Raw genomic sequence first — 17684 nt, 5'->3', positions numbered from 1 at the left:
CAACAACTTCAAAAATCACTTATTCCTTCTTCGTTTCTTTACAGGATATCAAGTCCATCCTCCTAATATCTACTTGTTACAAAACCTAAATATAGTGCAGTTAAACCTAGCTCTGTACGTATGAATAAAGTCTGCTGACTGTTGACACGTATAATCACTTGTACATGTACACCGGGCTGGCGGAGATTAGGGACTAAACTCAAGTGTGATGCCTGGTCAAGCTTATTGGTGTGTTTTCAAGGAGCTTTTTGTCTAGCAGATTGCCTGTGCCTATAGCCGAGATAAAGTTTAGTAAGGATCACTCACCAGACTATCGTAGTAGAGCAGTGATTTTAGGTAAGACTTGAAAGGTGGCAAGCAAATAGACCTTTGAACATTTGGAATGGAGAAAAGCTTGCTATACCGGTCGCCAAGCCCCTATGGGCAGAGCACCAATAGTCCGGAAACCCATGTTGAACCGAAGCACTTGAAAAACCTAAGACGGGAAGTATAAAAGCCTCGAAAATGGCGATGAAGAAAAGCCAGTTGGCAAAATAAAAAGCAAGACTCTGACATTCCATATATTACACTGTATTTCTAAGCGACCAAAAAAATACTTTTGAACGGCAACGGCATTTCATATGAAGCCGACTTAATTCAGGTATCATAGTTCTTGTAACGTAATATACCAGTGAGCGGAACACTTCTCAATACTTCTCGGGCTCATTAGTACATTGCAATATAATAACAAAAGAAATGTATTTAAAATAACTACGGCTGGAGTTGCCAGATGATCTTACATCTTGTAAAGAGGTTCTTCCATTATGGCCTGTCTTCCCACAATTTCCACAGTGTCGAATGGCTGCCGCAACCCGCTTCTACGAGGGCTTGTGTGTTGGGTTGTGTGGTGTCAAAGAGACCAAAGTGTTGGTCCCTTCAGGAGGAGAGCTTGGTACGTACATCCTGTCGAGCGCGTAATCCCTTCGTTCTGGCGTTAAGGTGTGTAGATCTTGGGAGCCTCTCAAATACTGAGTTTAAGGTTTTGTTTGATAGTGGCGACAGCAGGAACGAGACTGGCCTCTCTAGAGTTTGAAAGTATTTTCGGTGCTGTGAGTAGAGTGGTTTCACCATAAGAGAACGCAAAAGCCATGTTTGTGTTCAAGGGTGATTAGTTCGGTGGGCAACTTGACCCATGTGCACTACCATTGTGGTGTGAAAGGGGGGGTGGGGGCGGTTTGTCGGAGCCAAGACAAGTTGTTCTGCATGTTGAGAAAATCACAGGGTTCAGCTGATAGAGCTTATCTTAGAAGTGTTTCTATTAGTATATAGTGGCCTATCAATCTCTAGTCCTACTAAAATGAACTTCCTCGTGCCACCATTTTGTTGGTCGGTGCGAGATGGCTCGTTCCCACTATGTGAAGCCATCCAGTCTGAATCTGTTATGTCAAACTTGGTAACTTGATATTGGCATTTTTGGACCGGAGATTCCAGTGGATTAAGTTGAAAAGCCGCATACGAAAACAAGGAGAGCGGATGAGAGCAGTAAACACCTACAAAATGAAGAGAATCTTGAGTATAAAGCCAGCGCTGCCCTGACAACTATTTGATGGTTGGATAGCTCAGCCTCTTTCATCACACATTCTTCATTCTACTTTCCTACTGCCATTTCACTACAACCTTGGCTCACTCTTCTATACCTCATTGTACACATTTGCACGCGATTTACTACCATGTGGTTCTCGGGCCTTCCTCGCCTAGCCTTTATGGCTGCTATGCTCTGTTCCCTAGCTGCTGCAGAAAGAAACAGAGTTGTTAGCTCTGCTAGTGAGCTTGAACTTGAGTTCTCCAGACCGGACGATGGCTGGAAACAGGTCAAAGGTCCTGGCAAATTCTTTGCAGACGTCCTCGTCTCTGAAGAAAAAAAGTACATTTTGGTTTCGCAAATGCGAAACCCGGGTCAGATATTTGACTCCTATGAAGCTCTGCTAAGCATCTGGGAGCGTGAGAGTGGCCTCAGTGCAGGACAACTCCGGCGCATCAAGTACTACGACGTTAATCAGGAGTCTGATGTTGACATCTTTGATGAGATCTTCACGGCATTCGACTATGATCCCAGTCAAGATGACCGCATTCCCGAGATCTCTATTGAAAGGGACAGTGATCTCTACGAGTATCAATGGAAGTCTTTGCGCAGAACCTCGTTTGGGTCAGATGCTATTGACATTTGCACTGAGTTCGAGGAGACTGAAGGTTTACGTATTGAGTCTTTCGATATTGGTATGGAACACTATAATAAAAGATGGATCAGGGTCAACTTGGAAAAGATTGCTTGAGATTGATTCATTATGGAATGACTCTAAAATCCGGCCTTGTCTAGTCTCAGTCCGTTTTAGAGACAACAATTATATTCCTCAAATATCACAGACATAGAGGGGCAGAGAAAGGGAAGTCATATGTTGGTGGAGTGGGAATATCTCAAAGCAGATGGTAAGCTAGAAGGGTGGTTTTGTACACAGTGATGTGTTTCCACCCTTTCAGTTGTGGAAAATAAGCCTACTAGCCCATATGTTGATAGAACTACATGATAGACATAACATTAACCACTATCTTTTATCTGATTTGCATGGTGAATATCCCAGTTTTAGTGATAGGCTGTAGAATAGATCTTAATGTTTCAATCAGTAGATTTACTCAAGGTTTCACTTCTACACCATGTCCTTGGACTTCATTCATGAGGATTTATGATAGGGTGTCAACCCTATCATGGATCTTCAGCCACAAAGTGGTATGAATAAGTGGGGCACGTATGGGACGCCACTTAACTTGGATAGTGCGCCACGCAACACTAAGTGTCAGCTGCCAAGGTAGTACAAAACAAATCTATACTGCAATCCTGCAGCAAAACATATGATGTGAATTGAGAGTCAAAATTGAAAATCAATAGCTAGCAAGATATGCCCTGACTAGCAAAAAGCAGACAAAGGGGGAAATACCAAAGACAGGAACAGTGGTAGGCTCAATAGAGTAGAGTGTTGCAGATCGTAAGATCATAGGTAACAATACACACGTAGGTCCTAGTGTCTTGCCTCCACTCCTTGGCCATTGCTTTAGGGCTGCAATCGGAATAACATCTGGTGAAAATGTGACATAGACATGTGACACACAATGCTGTGAAGACATTTAGAATTTAGTTGTTCATAAACAATAATATAATGTGTGTGATAAATGAGTGGGTTAGTGAAGTGGGTGTTAGTCAAGTGAGTGAGTCAAAAGTCTTGACTATGAAATCTTAGATCGCAATAAAACCACAACCAACTATCTCATGAATTAAATTGCTTGCCATACTCTTGTCTAGATGGCATAGAAACTACCTGACAGGCCCTCACATCATGCCCAGCCTTGCTGCACCCACCACAGCTCCGTTGGGTGGCCCATGCCCTAACCAATCGATCAGTTGTCCTCTATCGTCTCTTGATCCTTGCCGGCCATAAAAGTCACTACTGAATTGTATTCGAGAGATACCACGAGGAGAACGAGGTCATTAGGCTTTGTATGCCACTTCGTTCGTCTCGTTTGCGTCAGCCCCTTGATGTCAAGTCCTTTGGTGTGCTTAGGGATGCTTACGGTCGAAAAATAGACGATTTGATTAGATGCTCTATAAACTACATCTCTAAGACTAAGTTCTTCCCAGCATCCTAAATCACATTTCAGGCTACTATAACGGAGCAAAACATCAAGTGAGCCTTCACATGGGCCGGGCTTGTTCTTGCTGGCCCAAAAAGAGTGGTCTCGAGGCTTGATGTGCAGCTATGGACTCCAACACTGCCTCAGGAGGAGGCTGAACCCCTGGCCTCATGGGTCTCAAAAACCCCAACAACCATGCTTGAGGCTCAATCTCAGTCAGATCACCCCGAGAGACGAGTTACAAGACGTCAAATCAAAGTAGCTCTCCAGAGTCAATTCTAGAAGCTATAAGGCTGTCTTCTGAAGGAGCAAAGATAGTTATGCATGAGGTTAGCTTACTAGAGGCCAGGGCAAAGGACCTTCCTTGAACAAGCAAATGCGATGCTAAGCCGCCGGAGGTTCGGCATTGTGATGTCCGTGACAAGCCTAGTCATAATGCGAGAACATGAAGTGATGTGGTTTCTCAGCCACACTGTGGCACTGCCAGGAAATTGTGTAGATAGACTAAATTGAAGTTCTTCATGCAAAATCACCACAGAACATGTCTGGCAGGAATTCAGACCAGACACATGGGGAAGGTAAAGTGAAGCATTTGGATTAATTAAATGGCTTGTCGCGTTTTTACTAGGATTTCTAGGAAGAAGGTTAAGATTTTTGTTTCACTCGGTTGCCATTCAACCCACTGCACATGTACTTTGATTTTTCTTGAGTTTTATCTCTCTTGAATCCTGTGTCATGTTTTCTCTATAACGTGCATGTATAGTGAGTGAAACAGCATAGCGGGTGAAACAAAAATCCCTCAACGTACACCTTCTCTATTTAATCAACTGATTCTCAACCACCCAGCATATCACAGGCTAATTATGACGATAGAGTGCTTCTCACCCTTCAAGCCTTTCAAAATAACCCAAAACTGCTTGCAGAACCCGACCTTGAGCTTCAAACTTCGTCAGGCGACAAGTAGTGCTCAAGACATGTTTTGTTTTCAGAAGTATAAGTACCAGAGAGCTCAGTGTAAAGACCCAGCTACTACCCATAACTATTGCACACTTGTGGTGATCACAATTGCAAAGTATGGCATCTGATCAGATAATATCTATAATGTTGACAAGAATAGCTTTGTGATGGGCATGATTCATAGTGTTGGATGAAATCACCCATGTCACATCTTTCCCTCGTGACTACTCTTCATACGTCACAATCATATTCTCCAACTACTAATCGTGAACTAATGGTTGGAGATTCAGTCACAAGGACAGGTATGGTTTGGAGAAGGGGTTCACTTCCAGGTATTTAAGTAGCTCGTACAATCACTCGTTAGAAGACAGAGAACAGACAATACAAGATCAACTTTATACACGCTCCCGCACCTAAGTCTTCACTAAAGACTCAGACTACTCGCTAAGTTGGTTCTCACAGGATGATGGGTATTGTGGGGGATCTGCCTATTGTCGGGTTAGCCCTGGGTAAACTCGGGCCTGAATACTCCAGCTTAAGTGTGCATGATGGAAGAACTTACCGCTTTAGAGAAAGAATAGAAAAGCAAGCTTCACCATTTCGATCAATCTGTATACCAGCACGGTTCCACGTGCGGCTGTACAGGATCACGAGTGACTTCGAAAGTGATATAACTGAATTCAGTAGATTGTTCCCACACTGATCAGTTCTCGGTAGAGTTCTAAACAGCAAGGTTACGGAATTCCGAAAAGACAACCCTCAAAGCAAACTTTTCAACAACGACCCCGCAACGAAACTCCCCCGGACTATGAGCGACGAGAGCAGCCAAGGAAGCCCCAATACACGCACAGCCATCCTAAGTCAACTGTCCGAGATGTCAGGTAGACAGGCCACGACGCAGATGGGCTCATCGCTCACGAGGGATGAGCGCGTCAAGGCGATACAAGAGATCATCGACATCCTGGACACTCACCAGGTCATGGATGAATGCGCGTGCGACATGCTGGTCGACGTGTTTGGCGATTGGACGGATGGTGTTAACCCTTTCGTGGGTCGTCAGCCACGGAGAACAACAGGTTTCGTATTGAAGGGGTGGCATAATGAAGCGCTGTGCAGCAAAAACATACCCGTTGTACCCATGTTGCTATGGGACTACAATAGAGGGTGCAACGAAAATATATCTTCGGCTTTCAAGTGCCAAGACACTTCTCAAGTCCTAATGCTGACATGCTACTTAACTCCGGGATCAACAAAAGACGGTCAACTCCTATTCTGAACATGAATTAATGAAGCCCAAAATCAGTCAAAAGCATTACAGTGCTATCCTGGGCTTTGGGAATCTGGAGTGAAGTATCTATACCATCTAAAAGCTTAGGCGCCCGTCATAAAGCAAGTCTCGTCAAAATTGTAGATATCCACTAGGTTCATCTTGTATTTCACGGTCATGTTCTCCACGAGCCTTTGCGGATAATGGTCTGATCTTCACATTTGGCTCTCCGGTAATCGTATTTACGGTTCAAAGACAGCTTAAGGTCTGGTTGCCGCTTGGCGAAGTTAGAAGCCCAGCGAGCAGGCGGTTGGCCATTTCTTCAACACCATGCAGCCGTGGGGGCAATCCTGGTGAATCCAGGTCTAGAATGAACTGAACAATAATCTGCTCCTTAAGATCGGAGAGTCTCTGCCAGTTAGGGGTGGTATCGCGTCATGAAGTGATACCATTGCGTCGGCGTCGTAGAGTTCTATGAGAGGCCTTGTAGATCTCTGAAGCTCAATAGAGACATTATCGAGGGTGTTTCTTAAGGGCTTGGAAGATAAGATTGATAGTTGCCTCATTAATTGATAATGGAATGATCTGTAGCGGAGAAACTTTACTTGAAAGATAGGGGATGGTGGTTGGAGGGTGGGGGGGGGGGGGGGGGGACGATCACTTATCATGTACGTTGCCTCTTTTTTATGGCTAGCATATCTAATAGCTAAAACTAATACATTCTGATCTCTACGGACGTAGTAGGTAATAATGAAACTCTGTAGTTATAACGAATTGTCGGAGACTTCAGGAAGCAGTGTACAGGCCAATGTCTTTGTGGTATGTGAGAAAAGTACTTGACTTTCTAAGTTCTTAGGTGGAATTGGGGGTTGTTAGGCTTGCTTAGTGTACCCAGCTTTACCAGTAACCTCTGAAAAGGAACGGTACCACAATTACTACATTTTTTGTGCTAATTCTTATACGAGATGAAGCTCATTAGGGATCGAGGCGTCTTGACCAGAGCCCTGTCGAGAATAGTTAAGAGTTGAGTTATGTCTTGATAGCCTATAATTCTTTCGTATCTTGACACGGCAACTTGGTTTTAGCAAAATGTTATGTAATATTTATTCAAACTACTGACTACGTGTCACGGCTTACTAGCAAAAGAGAGTGATGGCTTGACTCAACCAGCACCCAGCACCTTGTGGCTATAGGTATGGGGGATAGGGGCATCTATTGTTTATTGTTTGTTAAAGCATTAGCTAGAGAGGCAGATTGAAAGCCTTTACGAACCTGGCTTTGGCATTGATAACGCTATTTAGTCAGCCAAAGTAACTGCTGTCGACGAAAAAGCGGTCTTTGTATGTGATGTCTCAACTATCACGTTAAACACTATAGGGGCAAGCCTCCTAGACTTTACTAGAAGTGGATAAGGGAAATGAGGGAAGTGCTTTGCAAAACTAATGTACTGCCGCATTATACTAGAATACTCTCTGCGGCTTGTAGTCTTCCTCATAAACATGAAACTCAATACAAGGAAGTTCCTCACAATCTGCTCCATTTAGTTGAAGCGTAGACCTGCTTTTATCAAAGGGTGGCCCTTGAAAAGTCAAATGCAATATACTATCAACACTTTGATCTACATAACGCAGGTAGATAGATGGCCAAGTGATCAGGGTACACATCACAGCACAGCGTAGTGCAGTATAGCGCTTGACATGTAAAACTTGAGATATGCCAGAATTAGAAACCCAGCATCACAGTAAAGTAGTCTTAGGTTGTCTTTACTACAGCAAAACCTAGATGGAGGAACTATAGTGCAGTTAGTTCTAGCTCTGCGCATATGAGTAAAGTCTTCGGCCTACTGAGACATATCACCACCTGCACGCCAAACTGGGGGAGACTAGGGACCAGACCCAAGTGTTATGCTTGCTCAAGCATATTGGCGTATTTTCAAGGACCTTTTGCTTACAAGGTTGCTTGTGCCTGCCTATAGCTGTTGAAAGTTTAGAGAGGATTATTTATCAGGCATTTGTGGTAGGATACTGATTTTAGGTAATGCTTACAAGTTGGTGAGCAAATGGGCCTTTGAACATGCGGAGTAGGGAGAAACTTGCTGTGCTGGTCGATAAGCCTCTAGGGGCGGATTACTGATAGTCGGGAAGTTCTTGTTGAACCGGAGTCTGCGAAAAATAAAGACGGCGAGTATAAAAGCTACGACGATAGTGGCACAGAAAGGCTGGCAGGCAAAATACCAACTCATGCTCCCAGATTGCAGATATTACGCCTTGTTTTTAAGCGATAGAATACATTCTATTAAATATGAACCGCATTTCATGCAAAACTAAAACTGGCTTAATTTAGGAATAGTAGTTCCTATATGGAAAGTACATCGGCAACATATCTGATAAACATATGTCATGTATGATTTGTCCTGCTCTAGAACGGAGGCCGATAGAGTTCCGTGTTTCAGTAGGAGTCTTAACCCCGAATATAGGCGCTGTCGCTCGCTAACGCTTTCCATGCATTTTAGGATCCCCGTCAATATATTATTCAACCCACGAGCTGCTTCACGGTAGAAGAGCGCTAAAGCCATGTTAGTTGTGAAGGAGTGGGCAATTTTACCCATGTGCACTGGCATTGGGGGGGATTGTCAGAGTCAAGACAAGTTGTTCCGCATCTTGAGGATAGCACATGGTTAAGCCGACAGAGCTTATCTTGTTAGCAGTATTTGCATAGCACATAGCGATCAATGAACCTCCGACCCTATTAGTATGAACTTCCTCGTACCACCATTTTGTTGATCATTGCAGGGTGGCTCGTTCCCACCATGTAAACCTATCCAGGCTAATTCTGTTATGTCAAACTTGGTAACTTGATATTGGCATTTTGGACCCAAGATTCGGGTGCAGTGAGTCGAAAAGCAGCAAACCAGAATAAGCAGAACAGACTAGAGGAGGAAGCACCTACAAAATGAAGGGTGCCTTGAGTATAAAGCCAGCGCAGCCTCGACGACGATTTGATGGTTGGAAATCTCAGCATCCTTCACCCTTCACCCTACATTTTTCTTACTACAATCTTGGCTCACTCTACTGTACTTCATTTTACACATTTGCATACGATTTGCTACCATGTGGTTCTCAGGATTTCCTCACCTAGTCTTTATGGCTGCCATACTCTGCACCCTAGCTGCTGCAGAAAGAGACAGAGCTGTTCGCTATGCTACAACTCTTAAACTCGAGTTCTCCAAACCGGAGAAGGGCTGGAAACAAGTAAAAGGTCCTGGCGACTTCTTTGCAGAAGTCTACGTCTCTAGACAAGACAAGTACATTTCGGTTTCGCAGATGCTAAATCCGGGTGGGATATTTGACTCCTACGAAGCTCTGCTAAGCATCTGGGAGCGCGAGAGTGGCCTCAGTGCAGGACAACTCCGGCGCATCAAGTACTACGACGTTAATGAGGAGTCTGATGTTAGCATTTTCGATGATATTTTCACGGCATTCGACTATGACCCCAGTCAAGATGAGGGCATTCCCGAGATCTCTATTGAAAGGGACAACGATCTCTACAAGGATCAATGGAAGTCTTTGCGCACAACTACATTTGGGTCAGATGCTATTGACATTTGCACTGAGTTCGAGGAAACTGATGGATTATATATTGAGTCTTTCGATATTGGTAGGGAAGGCTACAATGAAAGATGGATCAGGGTCAACTTTGAAATGAATCATTAAGATTGATTCATTATCAAATGGCCCTAAAATCTGGCTTTGTCTAGTCTCAATCCGTTTCAGAGACAGTAATGATATTCCTTAAATATCACAGACTTGAAGCGGCAGAGAAAGGGGAATCATATGTTGGTGAACTGGGAGTATATAGAAGCGGAGAGCGAGCTAGAAGGGTGTTTTTTTCCACGGTAACGTGTTTCCACCCTCTCGGTTGCCGAAAACAGGCCCGTTAGACCATATACAGATAGAACTAGGTGATTGATATAAGACCAGCCAGTATCCTTCCTACTTACGTTGTCAGAATTCATGTTGATAGTGTCGCCTTGGCTTTATTCCCATAGGCTACACTATGTGTGAACTGTCAAGGTAGTACGAAACTAAATCTACATTGCGGCAACACGCGCGAGATGAATTGGGGGTCGAAATTGAAAACATGGGGCTGGGAAGACATAGCTTGACCAGCAAAGAGCAGGTAAAGGGAAATGTACCAAAGACAGAAAGAGTAGTAGGCTCAACAGATTAGATTGTTGCAGATCGTAAGACCATAGGTACAAAAATACGCATAAGCTCTAGTCTCTAGCCACGACTTCTTGACCATTGCCTAGGGACACGAGATTTGCCCATACAACATACTCTCGCAAAGGGAGTTTAAGCTTAAACACGACACTAACAAACAAAATATAACAGTTAGTCACAGCTTACCTTGTCCACCATGTTCTTACATAACTGCAATATATGTCGAGGTGGTCTGAGCTTTAAAATCCCGAGAATTCGATGTCATTCCGCGCGCGTAAGCTACAATCTTACAGAGTAGCGAAATTTTGGGAATTCCAAAGAGGATAGCTGGTTGGACTAACTCCACTAGATTCTTCTTTGCTAGGCTCTCGGATTTATGCTAATTTTGAAGTCGTGGAAGACGGCCAAGTGTATCTTTGTTTGGAAATGCCATCGTATGGGCTTCTGCATCTGCAGAGCAGTTAGTCTCAAGATGAAGAGCAAGTGGCGACGGGGCTGAAATCAGGGCCTGTCTTGACTGATTCCACGAGTCAGGTTAGTCTAGTCTGCATCACCTTGCGTCCTAAGGTCGGCATCTGTATGTAGTGCTTTTGAAGAAAAGCATACTGACACCCTGCAATATATGTTTCTTTTTTTTGTTTTGGCCAATGGTTGGAAGTGGACCCCCCCCCCCCAGAAGACCCCGGCTGAAGTCCGGATAAACCGATAAGAACAAGCTCCTTATCAGGGAGGTCTCCACATAAGAAAAGGGGTAATGAAACTTGGGAATGAGGGAAAAGATAGATCTGCAAGAAAACTTAATGGGATTACTGGACCTATATTCTGACAAATTTACCTGATTCCTATCTATATTCTGAGTCTCATTTTCTTCCCCTACCCTTTTGTAACTCTGTGCTAGGGCTACTTTTTTATGGGCCTTCAGCCACAGGAGGAGCGGGTAAGAGGGTCTTGGTCTTACCTCGGAGTTATGGGGGGTGGGGCGCGGGGGGTGCGAATAAACTTTTTATCCTCACGCTTTCCTTTCTAGCACCTCATGATTTGCTTTTCCATGCACAAAGCCCTGACGATTTGTGTTGTGGAGAATCTGTCCTCAGTCGGATTAACACTGGGTAAACCTGTGCATAAATACTCCGGCCTAGTTGTGCATAGTGAAAGAACTCAACCCTTTAATAAACCAATAGAAAATCAATACACTTCACAGCAATTTGCGACAAGGCGCAACCCTCTTGGTGGGTCTTCAGCCACAAAACATCAGCACTCGCTTTGAAGGCATGGGGCGTGTGTCTAGATGGATGATGGGTCACGTGTCTTTGTGCACCGTTACGCCAGTGAATGAAGATATGGCTAGTCCAATAATAGTAAGTCATTTGTTTCTGGGTCAAAACAGCTTGAAATGCAACTCGCCAATGTAGAGCCCTCTAGCTAAATGCCAGCCCTGAGTAAACTTTGAGATCCGGTTTCTTGGTATTCTTTGTTGTGTGGCGCTTCAGACATGCCCCACCCCGCCCTCACAGTCAATACAAACACTTCCTGTGGCTTGTCACGGTACGCTAGCGTCTTCCGCATAACTGTCACAGTCTCTGTTACCTGAATGTTGCTCCCCAAGCAACGTCCTTGTCTTCTGTTCCTGGTATCTGTTACCGTCCTGAATATACTGTACTTTCTGTCCTCGTCCTTGTCTACCTGTCCTGCCTGTCCTGTCTTTGAGCTGTTAAGTCAGTCTCATAGAGCCTTCCTGCCTGTCCGTGACACTATGAGCGGGCCAGTGGCCTCTGCCCTTGCGGTTAAAAGGCTCTCTAAGCACTACCTCTGAAGCCAGGTTCTAGCTAGGCCACCCTGAAATACAAGTAAAGATGTGCCTTGATATTTCTCCATAGTACATCACAGAGGCAATTGTAACATCTTCTCGCAGAGCAGGGAACCGTGTATGTAATGTCATCCTTGAGATTAAAATGTTACGTGTTACACCATTGGGGTAAGGCGTATGGCAAGGTAATGCAATGACATTTCCTGTAAAACAACACGTGCATTAATATGGATAAAGGAGAGAGTAGATTTAGTAAGTTGATCTTGTAACACAAGCGAGTGCTTACAAGTAAAGGCCAATGCATCTGAGGGAAAGGCGTTGTAAAAGCAGTTGAGTTATCTCAAAAATCAAAACAGCCCTCCTTCTAAAGCTGGACGCGCACAGCTAATGCTATCCATTTTTGTTGAAAGGGAAAGTCCGCAGTTCTAAATGCATGTACTATCATATATGGTGCTGGGCCTGGAAAACCTTTACCATACGATAAGGGGTAAGGGGAGCCTAACTAGGGGGCTAAGGAAGTACCGAGTGACGAACTATGCCCACTGTGTCCACATTGTTTCCACCTCACTTGGAAATCTTCTATTCTCTTTTATAAGCCACACAAACATATTGTAATAATGAGGTCCAGTGAGCGTTTCCAAAATACCTATGTTGTGTATGTATAGAAATTTGAACTTCTCAGCTAAATTTCTTCGCTTGGAGTATCATTGCTGTAAGTGACTGAGAAACTCCCTTGCTAAGACTAGCCTTTTCGTAAAACATATATTATCACCACGTCTAAACTCCTGATACTGATACAAAAACTGGTGTAACCATAGTAAGTGTTGGATTTTGAGGCAGGGCTATCAGGATTGTTGCTCCAGACTAATTTTGGCCAAACATCAGGGTCAGTAATAGTGATAAGGGGCCTTGACAAGACCGTTTGTTTGGTCCAGACATTATTGTGAGGAATATATAAATCAGTTCCGATCTACGCCTCAACTAAGACTCAACAGTAGATATTAAGCGTGTCAGTGACCTAAGTCAGGGTTACCAGGATCGCTGACCCTGATCTAGTTCGCTTAGTCGTTAGGGTTAGCAGCAGACATTAAGGGTCTTCTTCTAAGGCCCATGTGCTTGATCTAGAACATGGTAGTGATGGATATATAAACCGGCTGAGATCCGTCCCTAGGACTAGACCTAGATAGACATAGAACAACTTCAATAATCACTTATTCCTTCTTCCTCTTCTTCACAGGACATTCAGTACGTCCTCCTAATATCTACTGCTAGAATGTCCTAGAAGGAGGAAATAAGTGATTATTGAACCAGTGGTTTCTCGGCAATGGATAAATAGTGGGATATATCCACAACTCGTATGCTAGGGATAGCTCATCACAGGATAAGGCAAACAAAGCAAAGTGAGTTCAAAGCCCCTAGGTAAATAAGACCTCTTAAAGTCCTGCTCGAAAGTGGGTAAAACAGAGGGCTTGTTATGCCTCGGTCATAAGGAACTATTGGGCGAGCAAAGAGCACAAAGGACATCGTCCATTCAAACCCCTAATGCCCAGGTATGTGCTGTTGATGGTCTCACTAACTTTCCGTGAAAAAGTCCCTAAAACATATTGGTCGAGAGTGCTTCTATCCACCTACCATGAACTGCACATTTTCGAGTCGAAACAAGAGTCTTTCATTCGCCATCTTACGAATAGGAAGACTCTAAGGTAACTCTCTAGCGTCCATTGCAGAGACGCTAATGCAGTCCTCAAAGGGAATAGAAGTAAGAATGCAGTGGATGAGATTATGAAAGATCAAGGACCAGCCACTTGGACGGTCAAATGAGGTTCTTAGCATGCGGCAGAAAGCGAACAGACATAGATAGGCAATATGTAGGATAGTTCAACATGAAGAGAGAGATCCACCTGACCAGAAGGACATGGACTAGCAGGTAATGGTTGATCTGCCGAGGAGTCGTGGCCAAAAAGGATCGGCTCTGCCAAAAGAAGAGCTTTGTGGAACATGTGCGAAGATACTATGTTTTGGAATGCCAGGAACAACGGCCAATTAATGAGCAACTGTTATCTATGTTGAAGGTCTGTATACCTTTTCTGGCCGGCTTATAAGGTGCATCATATCATGCTTGATGATCAGGGATCCAATGAGAGTGAGTCATTTGATCTGTAAAAAAGCCATAGTAAAGAGGCTTCGCCTATTATCTCTTATGTAAATTAATTGCAGATGCCTCCGAAGCATCGGAAGGCAATCAGGCCTGCCATGAAACTAGTCTCGTTAAGGTTGGAAGCCCAGGTGACACGTCGCGGTCGGTGAACAGCTTTTTAGTCATTTCTTCAACACCACGCAGTTGCGGAGCAAATTCTAGCGACTTCAGGTCAAGAATCAACTTGGCAATGATCTATTCATCTATCTCGATCGGGTGGTTTGCGTGATTTAAGAATCCAGTCATGCCGGAGCTGGATACTATCATGCTGGCGGGATGACTTATAATAGTGCACTGCTTGTGTCCTTGCGGCCTGTCGAAGGGTTAACTTTAGGTAACTTTGAAGGACTTGAAGAGCAAGAAGTATATTACTTCCGCTGCTGGGTTGAGCCTGAGCCATATTTGGTGATTCCGAATTGGTTCACCAAATGGAAGAAAGTAAAGTTGCGTGATTTCTAGTCCACATGGTTATCCTGACGTTAACAATACAAGGATTATCCTACGAATGATATTATTCTTACCACAGGTATTCTTACTTTCAGTACATAAGGTCCTTTATTTACAAGTACTGAAATGGGGCCGAAATAGGATCGGGACTATTGCAAAGATCCGGCCATGAAGAGCCGCCGAGATATAGGGAGACAGACTTCTACTGAAGTATTTCATCCACAGACCTTTCCGGAGATTGGGGTGGAAAAAGTCAGTATTTACCGAGGTACATGGGTGGCACAAATAGTGTGACTCTTGAGTAACACACGCATTCTGATATTCAAGTTCAAAGTAGCCAACATCTAGAAAGGTCCAAGTGCACCACCCCCAACGCCGGTACGCTGATGATCCATTCTGCCGCGAGAAGAAAGGAAAGCATCAGTGACGTTCTTGGACAGGCGTGTCTTGCGGCACGGGGCTCAGGGCACAGGGCTTTTTTCCCGATTGATATATTGCCCTGTTGAGAGGCATGCTATCTATAGTACCGCAGTTTTTAGTTTATGCAGGACCACTTATTTAGCTGAGTGATCAATCATTGCCGAGTTGGAGGGGGTAGGTATTCCCTTGATGAGGTATTCATGAGATGGGGAGTGGAATGTGGGAGCAGGGAACCCACCCCTATCTAGAGCTTCTAATGGGAACACTCAGCATATACACAGCTGCTACTGTTTGGATCTTCTATAGTAGCACTTAGGCCTGTAGACATTGCGAAACATGGTATTCATGTCATCAAAGACAGCATACAACACACATGGATCCTTTTCCTTGTTGCTAGCCAGCCTCTAGGGAGAGGCTATTATTCATGCTCTAGTTTTGCTCTTCACCTAGTAAACTCTCTCGCCTATCGATCATTTCAGCCTACGATTTGCACAAATGTCCTTGCTTCTACCTTCCCATCTGTATTTCCATATTCGTGTCTTTGCCATGATCGTCGAGAATATTTAGTCAATAGAAAGCAGCTTGTCAATTCTTAGTAGTGCACGGAGGCTTACTGTTCTGAAACTTCAATACTCTAGTCTCTTGGCGGACCAGATTCCTAGCAAACTTAATGCGACCTTTCATAAAACACAAGGGGGCGACGCACTTTTATCAACCCTCCGATTTAAATTCGCAATAGAAACACCATAATCTATCTGATGAAGTAAAATTAATCATCGCAGGTATTAAGATCCTCGAGCACCCATGGCACCCTAAGGCATCACGTACTTGTGCCGGCTAGAAGATCCTGTTGAGTCCAGTTCCACCACCAATAATGCCCTTTTCAGTTGGCTAAGTCAGCTAAAACATGTCTATATTCAAGGGTGCTTTGCAAGTCCCACCGTCACCATTGCATGACAGACTGCAGAAGAAAGCTCTCTCAGGCATTGCCAAAGGCCAATGAAAGTTCATTGGGAAGCCGTCCCACTATCTCATTGTTCCCACTTCAACACAACACAGCATAGTACAGTGTAGCGCAGTATACGCCGTCGCTCGCTTACGCCTCCCATCCAACGAAAAGTAAAAGAAACTGATGTCAATGCAACGTGAATCTCACGGACTACTCCGCGGCCAAGAACGCCAAAGCCATGCCGGTCATCAAATGTAGATAGGAGGGTTGTGAGAGCCAAAAACAACTTGTCCCACCAGTCAAAAAGAAACCACAGGGTAAAGACGACTGGGTTAACGATAATAGAAGCATCTACTTTGACAATATCCGTGTTATTTGTGTCTAGTCCTAGCCCCATTGCCATGAGCTTTCTCTTTCCATGTTTTTTGTTTGTCTCTAGGAGGTGGCTCGTTCCCAACATGCAAACCAACCCTGACTCTATTACGTCAAACTTAGTAACTTGATATTGGTGGTTTGTGGCTTGAGATTCGAGAGCAGCCAGTCGGGAAGAACGATGATAGTATGGATGGGAAGGGTAAGATCCAATTCAACCAGAGACAGCTTTTCTATAAATCTGGCACGGCGCCAACAACGACGAGATGATAGTTGGAAAGCTCAGTGCCTCCCATCGCCCATCCTACTTTCTCATCTATCCTTTTACTGCAGCCTTTGCTCATTCCACCCCGCTCTATCTCGTTTCTTTGTGCACACCCAAATACCATGTGGCTTCCAGGCTTTCCCCCACTAGTCTTTATGATTACCATATTCTGCACTCAAATTGCAGCAGAAAGAACAAGAGTAGTTCACTATGCCCACGTTCTTGGACTCGAATTCACCCCATCAGGAAATGGTTGGAATCAAGTCAAAGGACCCGGTGGTTTCTTTGCGGAAGTCTATGTTTCTCAAGAAGGCAGATACGTCGCAGTTTCGGAAATGCTCAATGAGCATAATGTGCTTGACTCCAATGAAGCCCTGCTGAGCATCTGGGAGCGCGAAGCTAAACTCAGCGCAGGACGGCTGCAACGGATCAAGTACTACGACGTTAACGAAATGTCCGACGTCAGTACTTTCAACAATATCTTCCAGGCGTTTGGATATGATCCCAATGCAGATGAAGGCATTCCCGAAATCAAAATTGCAAGAGACGATACTGCCCACCAAGATTTGCGCGAAACCACATTTGGGTCAGAAGCTATTGACATTTGCACCGAGTTTAAGGAAACCGAAGGAATGTACATTACGGGTTTCGACATTGGCAGAGATGGCAGCGATGGAAGATGGATTAGGGTCAATCTTTTTATGGAAGGAGACGAGGACGATGATGATGAATGAGAGGTAGTAGAAGACCGCAGCATCTAGGAGGCTTGCTTTGTACGTGGTATCGTGTTTCCACTCCCCCCCCCCCAATTAGCCAAAAACAAGCCTGATATCTCATAGACATAGCTCGGGGACAAATACAAGACTACCCATCATCCCGTCTAGCTTGCTTTGTAAAGGTTATTGTGTGCGATATCCACTTAGCCTCTTTTTCACTGGCCGCACTTATGCGTGAACCTCGAGGTAATGCAATATATTGTGATCCTGTAAGTGAAATGAATAAAAGTTCAGAGTCTGGGTTGAATATCAATGCAAGGGCGGGGATATATGGCATGACCAACAAAGGGCATATAAAATGAGAAGACCCAAGATGTGAGGGAAAGCAGCGCACATGATAG

At 44.3% G+C, this 17684-nt stretch overlaps 3 protein-coding genes across 3 annotated transcripts; all 3 read left to right on the top strand.

Moving 5' to 3' along the window:
* Positions 1-1709: 1709 nt before the first annotated feature.
* On the top strand, positions 1710-2312 carry HOO65_030946 (uncharacterized protein; the record flags this gene model as incomplete). The annotated part of the gene is made up of 1 exon (XM_071000536.1): positions 1710-2312. One exon carries the CDS (start codon positions 1710-1712, stop codon positions 2310-2312), a length of 603 nt encoding a protein of 200 aa, XP_070860625.1.
* A 6685-nt stretch (positions 2313-8997) lies between these two features.
* Positions 8998-9600, top strand: HOO65_030945 (uncharacterized protein; the record flags this gene model as incomplete). The annotated part of the gene is made up of 1 exon (XM_071000535.1): positions 8998-9600. The coding sequence occupies one exon, from the start codon at positions 8998-9000 to the stop codon at positions 9598-9600; it is 603 nt and encodes a 200-aa protein (XP_070860624.1).
* A 7089-nt stretch (positions 9601-16689) lies between these two features.
* Positions 16690-17301, top strand: HOO65_030944 (uncharacterized protein; the record flags this gene model as incomplete). The annotated part of the gene is made up of 1 exon (XM_071000534.1): positions 16690-17301. The coding sequence occupies one exon, from the start codon at positions 16690-16692 to the stop codon at positions 17299-17301; it is 612 nt and encodes a 203-aa protein (XP_070860623.1).
* Between the last annotated feature and the right edge of the window lie 383 nt (positions 17302-17684).

This window comes from Ceratocystis lukuohia, assembly GCF_044167205.1.
Source record: "Ceratocystis lukuohia strain C4212 chromosome Unknown Supercontig3_pilon, whole genome shotgun sequence".
NCBI lineage: Eukaryota > Fungi > Ascomycota > Sordariomycetes > Microascales > Ceratocystidaceae > Ceratocystis > Ceratocystis lukuohia.
This window is presented reverse-complemented; position numbering and strand designations above follow the sequence as displayed.